The sequence below is a fragment of the Chaetodon trifascialis genome, chromosome 15 (assembly GCF_039877785.1).
Source record: "Chaetodon trifascialis isolate fChaTrf1 chromosome 15, fChaTrf1.hap1, whole genome shotgun sequence".
NCBI classification, from domain to species: Eukaryota; Metazoa; Chordata; class Actinopteri; order Chaetodontiformes; family Chaetodontidae; genus Chaetodon; species Chaetodon trifascialis.
Genome location: NC_092070.1, coordinates 12,620,673 through 12,636,076, shown reverse-complemented (window position 1 = coordinate 12,636,076; position 15,404 = coordinate 12,620,673). Strand labels below are relative to the sequence as shown.

The window sequence follows — 15,404 nt, the reverse complement described above, 5'->3', positions numbered from 1 at the left end:
GTGTGAGCCGTGTGTAAACATGATTCAGTCTAGGTGACAGTTCTGACTCCTTATTGATTTTACTTCAGCTGAGTTGCATGGAGCTACTCTACTAAAAGAGGCTGTTAAAACAAGGATTTCTGCGCCTTGAAAGAACGTAATGATCCAAATGTTCTGTACACTGTGACACTTTAGAAACAGCACATTCTTGCAGATACAGTAGGAATTGACAAAGTATTTAAGTCACAGTTTCACAAATATGCTAATGTCACACTCAAATGTAACAGTATATGCAGCCATGGGGTTAGAAAAGACAGTGTGGGTGCACTCAAATTGTCTTCCATCCCTACATTGCTGCACTGAAGATAGTGCCCAGAAAAAGTTGGATAATTTATGAAAATATTCTTCCGAACTCCCACCTAAGCCTCTTCCTTTCTTCCTCACTTCCTTCGCTCGCTCCCTCTCTCCCCTCAGGATGACACAGAGCCGTACTTCATTGGAATCTTCTGTTTTGAGTCTGGAATAAAGATCCTGGCCCTTGGTTTCGCCTTCCACAAGAACTCGTACCTGAGGAATGGATGGAACGTCATGGACTTTGTGGTGGTGCTCACAGGGTGAGTGACAAGCAAAGAGACCTCACCCAAGCACACATATTTTACAAACACACACATAATCATACATGCAGAGGATGTACCTGCATGAAGGCTCACACGGTTATAGAAACACAGGGTCAGAATCAGATGTGGTTTTCCCTGTGCTTCATTCAACTAAAACTGGACAGAAGGGAGTAGTTTGTCACGTGGTTCACGTGTGTGTTTGCGCATGTGTGTGTGTTTGTGAGTTTCCTATCCCTGCTCCTTTGCCCTAATGAATGGCCCCATCCGGAGCAAGGCAGCAGTCAGATCACAGAGCAGAACTGCAGGCAGCCAGCAGCCTGGGTGGCGAACAAATGTCACCTCAATACAAACAGAGATGGGGGATGGGGATGGGGGGGGGCACAGAGGGAACAGAGACTGAATAAAAGGTGCGAAGAGAGGATGCGAGAAAAATCATAGGTGCTGGTAGTTAAGTAGAGGCAGAGAGACAGCGGAAACCATTAAAAAGAGACAATGGAAGAATGCAAGAAATGAAGTAAAACAAACAAGGGTTAGCAATACAATAATGACAACATGAAAACAGGATTCAGATGGTGATTTGCCCACATTTAACAACAGAGCAGTGACCATGTATAAAGACCAACAATGACAGTTGCTTAGCTAGATGCAGAGTGCAATGCTAAAAATGCTAATGATGATGATGATGATAATTCATTTGAATGCTCAGTGAAAAAGTGAAAGCAAGGTTAAAGGGATTGTGATATTGGACGCAGCCTGAGGACTATGACAGAAAGTAAGCCACATAGTGAAACTGATTTCCAATGAAATGATTGTGGCAGAGTATAAATGAATATGTCAAGGTCATTACATGTTTGTGTGCATGCTTGTGTGATTTGGAGCTTCATGGGTTACACAAATCTTACACATCTTTGCTGACAAAGCACCAGAGTAACCACACACACACACTGAGTGAGTGAGCACTCAGTCTGCCAGTATGTCCTTATGCTTTAATAAGAGCAATCATGAAGCCAAGCTCATCTCAGCATGGCACAACAGAGTGACTGCAAGAGAGAACAGAAGTGAGAAGATGAGTGTCAGTGAGCCAGCAGGAAGTCCTGAGATACAGAGAGCAGAAGGAAACGAGGCTGTCCTTAAAACGTCCAAAAAATGCCTGGTCTCACATAATCCTCCTCCCTCAGTGTTTTATAATAGGAAATCCAAGCAAGCATGACACAGCACTTAAGTCGTCAGCGTCTCCTACATGTACGTACATTACTGGCGTTATAGTGGAGATGTTAATCCAACATGTGAGCACGAAATATTCTCACAGTTAATGCCCAGATGAAAGTAAAGCCTACGCCTGTAATGACAACCCATCTCTAGTATTGTAACTGTAAACTGCTTCCTGATTCAGTCTTTGAAACCAACAAACAAGGGCATTGCTTGGTAGGTTGAATGTCTTTATAATCTACTGTAGGTTGAAACTCTTTTAAGGCTGCATTGTCGATATATGAGTCCTGGCTAGGACGTGGTGAGCGTCCATCATGTTTGCTGGCAATCATTCAATAGATGGAAGTTAGGCTTTAAATCTTACCGTCTTCCTCTGTCCTCCTCCCTCTTCCTGTAGCATCAATAGGTCTGTTGGTCATGTGGTGATCTCTGCTCCATCAGTACTGATTTATAATACACATGCGACTAAAATTAAGTTGATAGTGTTATCAATAGATGACTGACAGGGACACCAAGGAGGTAAATTTGGCTAAAACTTTATTTATTGTAGATGTCCAGTCCAAGAATTAACAGCTCACTTCAGGCACAGATGAAGGTCAGTGGAAATGGCACAGAGCCTCATTCTGAGCATAGCACTATTTTGCGAGATCGTATTTAGACTAATGAAAGTGAAGCAAGATGTACAAAAGGAGAAGAATAAAGAAAAGTGCAACTTTTATGAAATCGGCATTATTATGGAGCATGAATAAAGCAATGATCAACAGATTTCCAGCTAAACAGTCCATTTATTTAGCAACGTAAACAGCAGTCACAGAACACACCCAGTAGTCTCCATCTCTGTCAACCAGCTGTGTTGTTACCAATTTGCAGTAAAGCAAGAAGCTGCTGCTAGATGTACAGACAGAGAATATGCTCCAGCACTTAATATACACATACTGTATATTCTTTTGATACATTATGCGCACTGACTGAAGTCAATACGTTTCACGCTTGCGTGCACTACACACACATTCTTTGTTGTGCTCTCTGTGAATGGGGTTTGTGTTTTTAGCGGTACAGCTCTTTGAAGATGAAAGGCTACTTGGCCTTTCTACCCACCTCTGGCCGAAACCTTTGATAGCGCATTGACCAATGCACGCACACACACACATATGCATTAACACTTCAAACATTCCTTTCCCAGTGCACTTACTTGCACAGTACATACAAAGACAAATACGCAAATGCCACTTAGAATGTCTGACTAGATTAGCTATTCACTCTGCAACCTTGCTGGAGGTCAGCAGATTTGTGTACATCCTTGTGACTGTGCCCATGTGTTTGTGCGTTGACCTATCTCTTATAGTAAATTGCCTGAGTGATTTGGCCCTGGGAATAAGCTAGTTGTTTTTTATGCCCACTATTGATTATTTAGTCCAATTACCCTTAGTTTACAGCCATTCTTGGCTTGCATCCTCGCCTCTGTTCCTCCTTCTTGTTGTGGTCCTTTTGTTTCAATACGACTGGTACAGGGAAGTGAAGGATGAAAGGAAGGATGCCTTCTGGTGACCTTTTAATCGTCTGAAGTTGAGATTTGCAAAATCTATCTATCTTGAGAGTGAAATGACAGTAAGAATAATGACTGATCTCTGTCTTAAAATTGTCTCCCTCAGCCTCCATTGCCATTTTGGAATCATGCTCTCTTGAAATAGTCTGTCTCTCAGTTTAAAATGTTGTTTTGAGGGTACTGTGAAAAATTATTCCAACTCCCAGCAGCTGTCACATTCATGTGATTAAATAGTGCATGGGACAGAGCTGTGCTGTGTGGACTTCTGATACAAAGCAATGTGCGTGACATTTCATTCACCTGTTATGATGTTACATGATGTTAAATGCAATTTCATTTATAGGAATAATGAGATATCAGTAACCTCACCAACACTGAGAGAGAGAGAGAGAGAGAGAGAGAGAGAGAGAGAGAGAGAGAGAGAGAGAGAGAGAGAGAGAGAGAGAGAGAGAGAGAGAGAGAGAGAGAGAGAGAGAGAGAGAGAGAGAGAGAGAGTTATATATTTGTAATTGTATCTATATTTTTATGTTTATACGAAATCTGAAATAGTTTAATAATGGTGATAGAGGAAAGCAAGGAGACAAGGAGAGATAAGTTGAGAGTTTGGGGAAGAGACGAAGCGATTTGGTCAGTGATGTGGACAGAGATAATTAGCCGCATTTAGCTGAAGTCAGCAGGAAAGCAGACGGAGAGAGCGGGCAAAAAAGATTGTGTTTGTATAATGTGTTGGTGTCCCATGAGAAGGGTCAATGGGGAGACTGTGTTATAGCGATCTTGCTTAATGTGGCTCTCCTTAATCAGTTGTATTCCTCTGCAGGTTGTATGTTTGTGTGTTTACCTGTGATTGTGTGTTTGTTGGGTTTAAGTATGTAAGATGTACTGTAGACGGCATCTCCATCCCCACAATGTTTTCCATTGGTTATTCCAAATGACCTACTTTCCAGTGCGCATACGTGAAAAAAATTATTCAATATGTTTGATCTCTAACCAGTGCCTGTTTGCTGTACAGATATTTGTCTGCGTGTTTGTACCTTTGCTATCTGTGTATGTTTGTGTGCATGTGTGTTTGCCTGTGTGTGTTGTGATACATTTACATTAAAGAGAAAAAAAGATAAAAAAAAAAAACAATCAATCAGGCTCCTCCCTTGGCCCTGTTACCAAGGTGATACAGAGATTCTATCAATGAGCCAAGGTCCCTGTTGCCATGGAAACACTTATGAATGAGAAAGGGCCCCGTAACCGTGGAGACAGTGTGAATGAGGAATTGCCTCATCGGCCTGACACTGTGACGACGGGTGCCATGTAGAAATGGAAATGTCATCATATTACCATCATAGTCATTGTCATCATTGTCTGTGTTATCAGCATCTTCATTATTGTTATCAGAGTTATTACTGTATTGATACATTGTCATGTCGCAGAAATAGATTCCACGAAACAACGTGGAATTGCAGCGAAAGGATTTTCCCCAAATGATTTCTGTATCGTATCCCAAAATGGAGCACAGCAGAGATACACAGGACGGACTCATTTGTCACAGGCTTGTGTGTATGAAAGTGTGTGCGTGCGCGTGTGTGTCTGGAAACTGTTCCTAAATATTATGCTTTAAGCTTAATACTGCCTGTCCTCACATTCTGTTTATTGTTTCATTGCATTTATTCCCCTTGTGCACTACATACTGTATTCCACCTACATCCCCTCCCTCTCTCCCTTTATCACCATCCTCAGTTGCATCTATGCAGTGTTATGTGCTGCCAAGCATCTTTTAAGCTTAGGCACCTTTGACCAAAACACTGACCTGAATCCTGACCTGCTTGTGCGTGATGTGCCTGCACTCTGACCTCCCTGTGAAGCAATGTTTCAACAATATAGTATCATATTGTTATTAAACCTGCTGTGTGTGACTTATGTCTGCCCCTTTTGGCAGTGAGATGAATTACACTGTAGTCGTGGTTATGACACCACAGGCTCCGCCCCATGTTGCTGTAGTCTACTCCATGGCTACATTTGCCCCCCCCTTCAGGCCTGGCAAACCAATCAATTGACGTAAAACGCATCACTACCGGTGCGCCATCCCAGAAAAGTCTCCATAAACTCTTTGATTTAAATTTGAATATCACTTCCAGTAATGCACCTTAATGTTTTGTATTTCTTTGCACATGTCATAATATAGGATGCAGTGAGTTGCTCAAGGCCACTTTTTGTGACAATGTTTTTGATGCACACACAGCTGAAGTACAGTGTTGCCTCGTGACTAAACCAGAAACCTCTCAGTTACAAGTCAGCCTCTGATGAGGCATTTGATATCACACAATGTCATTACAAGGACCCCAGCCTACACTTGGGATGGAGGACCTACCACTGGGGGGCTTCCTTGTAATGCAATACAGCATTCAAAGCCACAACTGAGTATGCCTTCACCCATAGATCCTGGGTTGGTATTACTTTTCCCTTCCTGTCAGTTTTGTGCATTTCCAAGCAAAGCAGGCTGACTTCAAACCTGTGATTAAGGCTCTGCTGTGTCACTGGGCCTCTTAGTGGAACAGAGGAAAGTGGAAATGTGTCAGAGAGACTGAAAGAGAGAGGGAGAGAGAGAAGGAGGCGAGAGAGAAGTGGGAAGGAGGATGATTCACAGTGTGCGTCAGACGAAGGTACTGACTGGAAGTCTGGCAGCACAAGGGAACATCTTAACCCTCTCAAGTACACACATACACACACATGCTGTTTACAAGTCTGTCTTTCAAAGATGAGTGGTGAGACACGTGCCGTAGCGCACACCACAACATGTTTACTCTGCAGCCTGCCGACGGCTCGAGGTCAAAACATTTTACACGTACCAGGAATAAAAATAGGAAAAAATAGGCAAGTCAGCATCTCTGATCCTCACCATCTGCCAGCGCTCCCTCTCTGCCCATGCCTCTAAGCTCCTCCCCCCCCCCTTCCTCTTCGTCATCAGCCCCATCTTCCCTCTCCTCCCCATCACTCTTTTCATCAAACTTTTTCATCTTATGGCCCCTCTGTGCTCCCGATGCATAGCACTCTCCCTTCAGTCCATCCCTTTCTTTTCTCAATACACTTCTCTGTCCTACTTCACTTCCCAGCTGTATTGATTATCTCAGCTCGTACTGGATTTACATACAGCGCTCACCCAGTTGCTTGTAATGACCTGGCATGGGTTTGTGTTAAAGTGTGTGTGTGTTTATAAAAGTGTGTGTTTGAGAGAGACAGAGGAAAACAGGAAGAGGCTAACTGACAGTGACAAGCTTGACTAGCTTAAATATTGATTGCCTGTTTGTGCACACTTTCCTGCATTTGTCTCTTTCCCTTTAGGATCCTGTCCACTGTGGGTTCAGATTTTGACTTGCGGACCCTCAGGGCTGTGCGAGTATTGAGGCCCCTCAAATTGGTGTCCGGTATTCCCAGTAAGTCAAAAACTCTTCGCTTGATCTAAAAGTGACATTGAAAAATCGACCTCACAGTCTTTTGTCTTTTATCCCAAACAGCTGAGAAAATGACATTCCTTTAAACAATTTTAGATTTTGTTGGAGGATCAAAATAGCACGGAGAAGCATATTGTGTCAAGATTTTATGCAGCTTTTGTGTTATTCTGCATAATACACCCAAAGTGTTCCAACAGAAGTGGTTCTTCTATGCACTCTCTGCTCCTTTTTTAAATGTTATAGTGGCAGTAGTGTTCCAGCACCACCGCAGTGTTATTAATAGCATGGACGCCACTACAGGGTTGAACAGGCAAGCCAAGGCTTACTCATCATAAAAGTCACTGAGTTTCCTGTGAAGCTTCCATTCCAATATGGGATAAATGTTAGAAAGGTGTGGTTGGTTTCCACAAAACAGCATTTCACGTGGGTTATATTAACTCAGATGTATTTTGTTACAGGTTCAATCCCTCCATCACATACTGTAGTGTGCACCATGATGTAAGCAGCTCTTCCAATGCAGCAAAGTGGTTAATAGTGTAACCTGATGCTCAATAATTAGGGGGAGGTGGAAGCAGGTTGCACCTCTTTGTCTTTGGGATCCTTGAACCTGCTTGTAATTGTTTAAAATCCATTGAAATTAAAACTGATGGTGGATCTGAAATACTGTGTACAATGTGTCATCCAGGCTTACAGGTGGTGCTCAAATCCATCATGAAGGCCATGATCCCTCTGCTGCAAATTGGCCTGCTTCTTTTCTTTGCCATCCTCATGTTCGCCATCATTGGTCTGGAGTTCTACATGGGCAAATTCCATACAACCTGCTTTGACAATCACACAGGTAAAGGGCGGCATGTCTCTGTCCATCTGTGTGTGTGTGTGTGTGTGTGTGTGTGTGTGTGTGTGTGTGTGTTTGCCAATAGGGCAATTAGGATTAATCTGCTACTGTAACCGTTTCCCCAGTGAAAGTCATGCCAGCTGCAGTTGGTAGACTTTAAATCATTACTGTGCTAAAATTGGAAATGCAATTTAGTTTAACAAAGTGACATTTTTGGTGTTAAATTCTCTGTAATCCTTCCATTACATGTTTTTGTGATGGGAAAGGCAGTTTCCACAGACATTGTCTCATTTATTGCCAGTATCTGTTTAGTTTGTCCCTGTATGGAGTTAATATTATAAATTACATTCCATCTGCAAAGATTTCAAGAAGTTGAGAACATGTCTGTATAATTGAAGCCGGTTAGCCTATTGTGCCGTGTCATGACTGTGACCCAGTGATTGGATCTGAATTGGATGTCACTGTGGACACTGGAGACACATATTGATACCTTTTTGCTTTTTGTTTCAAAACACTTCCCCATTTTTCATCCATGTTCAGGTGAGATCCGAGAAGAGTTTCCATGTGGAACTGAGCCTCCGTCACGGCTGTGTCCAGACGGCACCATGTGTAGACAGTACTGGCTGGGACCAAACTACGGCATCACCCAGTTTGACAATATCCTGTTTGCTATTCTCACCGTCTTCCAGTGTATTACCATGGAGGGCTGGACTGAACTGCTCTACTATGTACGTACTGCTGAACAGTGCTTGGAACACATTTACACACTCAGTGACCACCTCATTATCCACTTCAGCCCGTCCAGGAGTACAGAGCATGTGTATATGAAGCTATGTATCTAGCAGGAATGAAATACACTGAAGGAACCAGTTACTGTTTAAGGCACTTTAGGAAGGGGCCACTGAGCAACCAGTCAGTCAACTGAAAGTTGCAGGTCCCTCAGCCAGGAGTAGAAATGATTATTCAAGTGAAGAGGATGATAACCCAGAATGCAAAACCCATCAGTCCTTGTCATGGATTGACTGCACCAGCAGACAAACACTCTAGCCAATTAATTAGATTCAGACTGGAAATTATACAGTACCAGTCTGTTTGCCATCTGAGCCCTCTTTTTAGGGACACTAGTATTCCCATTGTTGTCGCATTTGGTGGCCATTTTGTGTCCTGCCACCAAAAGCATAAATGAAATAACTAGTGCTGTCAATCGATTAAAATAGTTATTTATTTATTTATGAAATGCACAAATGTCGTAGTTAACTCGCGATTAATCGCAAATTAATCGCACATTTTTATCTATTCTAAATGTCCCATTAATTATCATTTTAATACTGTTATCAACATGGAAAAGTGGATAGGCTTGCTTTGTGCAAATGTTTTTTATTGAAAACAATGTGTAGTGTTATATTTCACACTAACATTCACATTTGAATGAATCAAATCTCACTCATTTTAACACTGTCAATAAACAGATGACAAAAAAAATAAATACTTGGTTACAAAAAAGCCCCTTCAACAAGCCTTTCTAAGGAATCAAAACAGGGTGATACAAGATAAAGTTACAAATTGCACATCATTGTAAACTAGGATTCAGCCTATATTGCAGTTAAACCATGGTTCAAACTTTCCTTTCTTAACTTTCCTCTGAACATACAAGCAGTCAGACTGTGATGCTCTTCTGTTTATTCAACAGAGGCTTATCAACGCAGCCTCTTATTTCTCTCCAGAAACAATGAACATTACTTGGCTATGGCTGCAGTAAGCTTCTTCTTAGCTGCGGTATCCATATGCCTCTGTCCAAACTTTGGTCTTGTCAGTCGACCCATCTGGCAACTTTTTGAAACTAAACTTTCTATTCAGAATCTTGTTCGCATCCATTTCGGTGTTTCGCGCTTGACATCCGCCAACACTTTCACAGCTAGCGAGCAGGCGAGACCAAAACATGCGTGGGGCGTGCTTATTGTTTTGTTTCCGGTTTACAATCGGATCCTGTAGTTTTTGTAACGTTACTAGCAGTGGCCACAGCTTATAAAAACACTACAAGTTCACTATGTCAGAACGTAAATGACGCCGTTAAAATTGATTTGCGTTAACGCCTTAATAACGCGATATTTTTGACAGCACTAGAAATAACTAGTCAAACGTCACTCACCTTAGGGCTTAGGCTATCCATTCTTGTCGTTAGTATTTTCATTAAATTCAGAAGCTGCACAATCAAACATCAAAGATTACGTTCTCTCATAAAACACTGAAATTCAAGTGTTAAAACATCCAGTGATTTTCACATGTGCACAGTGTGCGTCTGCCCATAAAATAGGTACCAGGTGTTGAACAGTGTCATTACTCATGCCCAAGACTGAATAGTTCCCTGATGTCAGTGGCAACGGTTGCTAGGAAACCAGAGGTAGATGAGGGTCTTCGACTGTAGTCGTCTCTTTTCCCTCTCAGTCCTCCTCATTCTTCCCATTGTTCTTTCTTTCTTTCTTTCTTTCTTTCTTTCTTTCTTTCTTTCTTTCTTTCTTTCTTTCTTTCTTTCTTTCTTTCTTTCTTACCTTTCTCTCTTCTCTACATTCCTCCCTTCCTTCCTCCCTTTCCCTCTCACTCTGTGTCTCTATCCCTATGTCCCTCCTTCCCGGTGCTGCTCTATATTTAAAAGGGCCTGTTCAGCCCAAGTTATTCTTGCAGCTGCTGGGGAGGGGAGCGATAAAAGTTTAATGGTAGAAAAAAGGGTCTGCGGTACATTGGGTACACAGCGGCAATGCCAGCTTACATGCAGGAAGAAGGAAAGATGGAGGGAGAAGGAGACAGGGGGTGATAGACTGGGAGGCTGTAAGAAAAGAACACAAAGTGGCAAAGAGAAGAGAGGGTCTGGAGGTGGGAAAGGGTAAAATGAAGAGTCAGTGTTGACACAGTGAGGAGGAATGGACAGAAAAAGGAGGGGAGGAGGGAAGGTAAGAAGATAGGAATTAAGGAAGGAAATGAGCAAACATCAGAATGAATAAAACACATGGGAAAGGCAGGAGAAAGGGGTCTCACATAAGGGTACAAAAGGAGAGAATAAAGAAATGGAGGGAGAGCCTGGACAGCAGGATGGTAGAGACGGAGAGGGAGAGACCAAAGCATTTGTTATGTATTATTTACTCTGCACTGAGCAGCTAAATAGAGTGGCAGATACGCATTTACTTATTGAGATGACTTAAAGCAAAATCGTGTCAGCCCTGCTGTTGTTTATGTTTCCAACAGCAGTGGACAGCACTTTTTACTGCACCGGCCACATTTAATGATGATAAAGACAGATCTAATACGGTTTATTTTTTTAATTCTGTTAACAGCTTTTGACTGAGCATTTAACACACGTGCTATCTGTGCGGTGCCCGAATGCAAATAAATGCGCGTTCATTTGACGAGCAGGCCTAATAAATTGCATTGATATTTTCTTTAAAACGCGGGTGCTGAGACAGACGTTAACATACCCGTAGCCTTCAGCACAGACGGACCAAAGCATATGCCGTTGGAGCTGATTCATGCAGCTGTACAGTCATCCTACTATGTAGGAATGTTTTAATGTCTCAGTCATTGTGAGCGGTGGCAAATCTCCCAGTGCTCACTGCAATAAACTGTTAACCAAGTGATGTTTCTGTTAGCTTAGATGCTATTATAACAAGTTCAGAGGTGAAGAGCAAAACATTGATTACTCTGTCTGATGTCTGTGTGTGCGTTTGTTTGCTTCCAGAGCAACGATGCCTCAGGGAGTGCATGGAACTGGATGTACTTCATCCCCCTCATCATCATCGGCTCCTTCTTCATGCTCAACCTGGTGCTGGGTGTGTTGTCAGGGTAAGTGTATGCGTGTGTGTATCCGTTTGTGAGTGTGAGTCCGAATTTGAATCCTATTATCCTCATTTAAAAATGTTTATTGTATGCATATCACACTAAAAATGAGTGTGTGTGTCTCGGCAGGGAGTTTGCCAAAGAGAGAGAGCGTGTGGAGAACAGGAGCGAGTTCCTGAAGCTCAGACGACAGCAGCAGATCGAAAGGGAGCTCAATGGCTATCTTGAGTGGATCTGCAAAGCTGGTACGTATATTATTATGTATGTAAACCATAAAGCGCTACAAAATGAGCTGCTGGATTACATCATATGAGATCATAATAGTTTTGATACATTAGGACAAAGTGTTGGAAACCGGTGTCGATGATCAGACACACTTCATGCTGTTTCTGCTGGGTGCCGATTTATCTTCACCAGAGTCTTTTCCCAAACTTGTGGTGTCATCTCCCGCCTATCATGTTGCACAAATTAAATATTTCAGTGAGGAATGTCTACTGGAACCTAATTTCCTCCCTGGGGGAGGTAAAGTATACAGAAAGTATAGCTCTCCTCAGAATGTTGTACAAACAAACTTGAATTATGGCCAGTGCACTTGTACAGCCTTGACTTACATCACCAGGATTAAAGACACTTGTTTGATGCTTCCAATGAGAAGACCGGCTGTTCGCCCGTGCTTCTCTTCCTCTCTCTCGTCTTTTTCCTCTGACCCGTTTGCTGATGACAGGAAAGATGTAGAGAAGATAAGAGGAATGGAGGGTTCGATGTTGGAAGGAGGGGATAAAGGGGCAGATAGAAAGGACAGACCTTTGATCTTCTTGAAAAGACGATCTACACAAAAACAAGGAAGCTAAAAAACAAAGGAGGGAGGGATGAGTACCAAGCACAGGTGCAGCCCATAGACTTTGTTACCAGTTTTAATTAAAATGAGAAATGACAATTGATGATTAAAAAAAAGATTGTTAGATGATGTGGAAGCCATCAAAGATACATTTAATGTGGGTTTATACTGTATTAACATTTTTCCTCATGTGTGTTTTGTAGAAGAGGTCATCTTGGCAGATGATGAAAATGAAAACGATTATGATGGTATGAATTTGCTGTTTTCTTTGTTCTGTGTGCATGATTATGTTTTTTTTTTTTAATGATACTAATGAATTGAACACATCCAAGCATATCAGTACTGTTGTACAATAGATTAAGCATTTTTTTCTGCTACAGGCTCCCGTAGGAGAGCCACAAAGAACCATAAGAGCAAAGCTGAGCTTCTAAACCCAGAGGAAGGGGAGGGGGATCTGGCAGTAGGTAAGATACGTACTCTCTCTCTCTCTCTCTCTCTCTCTCTCTCTCTCTCTCTCTCTCTCTCTCTCTCTCTCTCTCTCTCTCTCTCTCTCTCTTTCTCACACACACACACACACACACACACACACACACACACACACACACACACACACACACACACACACACACACACACACACACAAAGGCAAACCACAGGAACATACAGATGCTACCTTATCTTGCATATCAGCATTACCCGACTCTCCTCTCCTTCCCTCTCCTTGCCTCCCCTGTCCACTCCTGTGCACTTCTCTTCTTCTCGTGTTACATTTTTTTCTCTGTCCCCAACCCCCCCCCTTTCAATTTCTACCTTTCTTTTCTCTAACCTGCCCTTGTTACGTCCTCCCTTCCTCTCTCCTCCAACCCCTCTTTCTCCCGACAGTCGCTTTTTCATAAAACAAAGGATTTTTATATTCCATGTAGTGATATTATGTTGTGTACATAATCTAATTGGGACAGCATTTGCCAAGAAGAGAGGAGATGATGCTACCAAAACTGAATTATGCATCAATATTTACCTAAAAATAAAAGCAGATATAGAAAGTGCTTATAAAACTCATTGGAGTATGTCAACAAGCAGAAAGTCTGTAGCAAATACTGTTATTGGTCTGGACAGATATGCAAAGATGATGGCAAATTAATTGCTCCATATGGAAAATATTTATCTTTGTTTTAATAATTTGTGGGAAGATGCTGTCATACTCTTTTACCTGCCCGTTAAGCCATGGGAACATCGAGACCTGCAGTATATCATATGTGCCATCTAAGTGTCTGTGTTTAAGTGAAACATGACTTTGTACACTAAGATCCAGAATACACAAAACCATCCTAATAAACCACTGTTGGGTTCACCGTGACGCTAATAATGGACAATTTGCCTCGCTTATCCTTCCAGGTTCACCGTTTGCCCGTGCCAGCTTGAAGAGCTCCAAGCTCGAAGGATCGACTTTCAAGCGGCGGGAGCGACGGCTACGCTTCTTAATCCGACACGTTGTTAAGTCCCAGGCCTTTTACTGGACGGTACTGTGTTTGGTGGGCCTCAACACACTGTGTGTGGCAGTAGTGCACTACGACCAGCCAGAGCCACTTTCAGATTTTCTGAGTGAGTAGGAGGGAGGGGGATACATGCATGCTTAGTGCAAACATGCACAGCTTAGCTTCACAAATGCACAAATAGCCTCATCACAGATTACTGAAAAGGAGTGGGTGAGCAAATTCTTAAGAAAATGTGACTAAATCCACAAAAGAGCTGACCCAACCACTTAACACAAGCACATCCAAACATAGGACGTCTTCCTTTTGCACAGATAATTGTTGTGTTCCTCTGTGTGATATACACTCACAAATGAGATACAGTGATTTTAAACGAGTTGTGGGTCGTTCATTGTTTGATACTTCAATACTACAAAACAGTATAGTGAAAGGTTGAATGTATTTGATAGAAATCACAGATTTATTTGCGAACACAAATTACAAAATAGAATTTTCTATATCAAACGCATACTTAAGTATATGATAAAACACTGCCCTTCCTTATAGACATGGAAGGATGGATAGGTGGGAGCATAATTTTCACATACAGGTTGAAGGATGCAGGGACTGATTTTCTCCTCTCACTTTTGAGCTTCTGGTCTTCCCTCCGTGTAGATTTTGCTGAATTCATCTTCCTGGGGATATTCTTGACGGAGATGTTTGTGAAGATGTACGGCCTGGGCAAGCAGGCCTACCTCAACTCCTCCTTCAACTGCTTCGACTGCATTGTGAGTCCGACAGCACTCGGGGACACACCTGTACACAAAGGCACAAATAGATACACACACAAGCACAAACTCACAAGCAGGTGCAGGCATTCACTTCACACCTATTAGACCTTACACACACACTAACAAAGACGCATTGATGGTTTGCTGATGTGTGCACACTGTATTCCCATTATGATGAATAACCACATGCTTGTGTCCGTATCAGGTGATATGTGGTAGTATATTTGAAGTGCTGTGGTCCATCATCCAGCCGGGCACATCGTTTGGCATCAGTGTGCTACGAGCTCTCAGGTTATTGAGGATCTTCAAAGTCACCAAGTGAGTCTGCTGTATTGTAGTTTTTATTATTTCCATATGATATATAATATACATAAGCAATTAAACGTACACTTTCTCTTTGTTGTTGTCAGGTATTGGGCATCTTTGCGCAACCTCGTTGTGTCTCTGCTCAACTCCATGAAGTCCATCATCAGCCTGCTCTTCCTACTCTTCCTCTTCATAGTTGTCTTTGCCCTGCTGGGCATGCAGCTCTTCGGAGGACAGTCAGTGCTGTTTCCCTTAACCTTCTCTCCCTGTGTCTCTCTCGTCCTTCCCTTTTAACAGTCGTCATTTGACTTTCCGCCACGAGATTGGTTTCTGTTCATTGTCAGATCGGCGAAGTCGTTGTTGATAGTTTCTCCAAAAAGATGCTTGTGTTTTTCCCCTCACACGTCTCTCTCTTCCATTTGACTCTCTCTCATGTTTTTTTGCCCTGGTAGGTTTAATTTTGAAAATGGCACCCCTCCGACCAACTTCGATACCTTCCCCGCAGCAATAATGACAGTGTTCCAGGTGAGGAAAGGAGATGAT

At 42.4% G+C, this 15,404-nt stretch overlaps 1 protein-coding gene across 14 annotated transcripts in view; it reads left to right on the top strand.

Moving 5' to 3' along the window:
- The window catches only part of cacna1aa (calcium channel, voltage-dependent, P/Q type, alpha 1A subunit, a), a 78,488-nt gene that overhangs the window by 17,681 nt on the left and 45,403 nt on the right, over positions 1-15,404 (top strand). For all 14 annotated transcript variants that reach the window (XM_070980718.1, XM_070980714.1, XM_070980713.1 and 11 more), the window contains exons 3-15: positions 454-593; positions 6,682-6,773; positions 7,477-7,629; positions 8,167-8,354; positions 11,357-11,460; positions 11,584-11,699; positions 12,496-12,540; positions 12,673-12,756; positions 13,688-13,894; positions 14,440-14,552; positions 14,761-14,873; positions 14,966-15,097; positions 15,314-15,386. In XM_070980718.1, the coding sequence (XP_070836819.1) occupies positions 454-593; positions 6,682-6,773; positions 7,477-7,629; positions 8,167-8,354; positions 11,357-11,460; positions 11,584-11,699; positions 12,496-12,540; positions 12,673-12,756; positions 13,688-13,894; positions 14,440-14,552; positions 14,761-14,873; positions 14,966-15,097; positions 15,314-15,386 (1,560 nt within the window). The remainder of the gene's footprint in view (positions 1-453; positions 594-6,681; positions 6,774-7,476; positions 7,630-8,166; positions 8,355-11,356; positions 11,461-11,583; positions 11,700-12,495; positions 12,541-12,672; positions 12,757-13,687; positions 13,895-14,439; positions 14,553-14,760; positions 14,874-14,965; positions 15,098-15,313; positions 15,387-15,404) is intronic.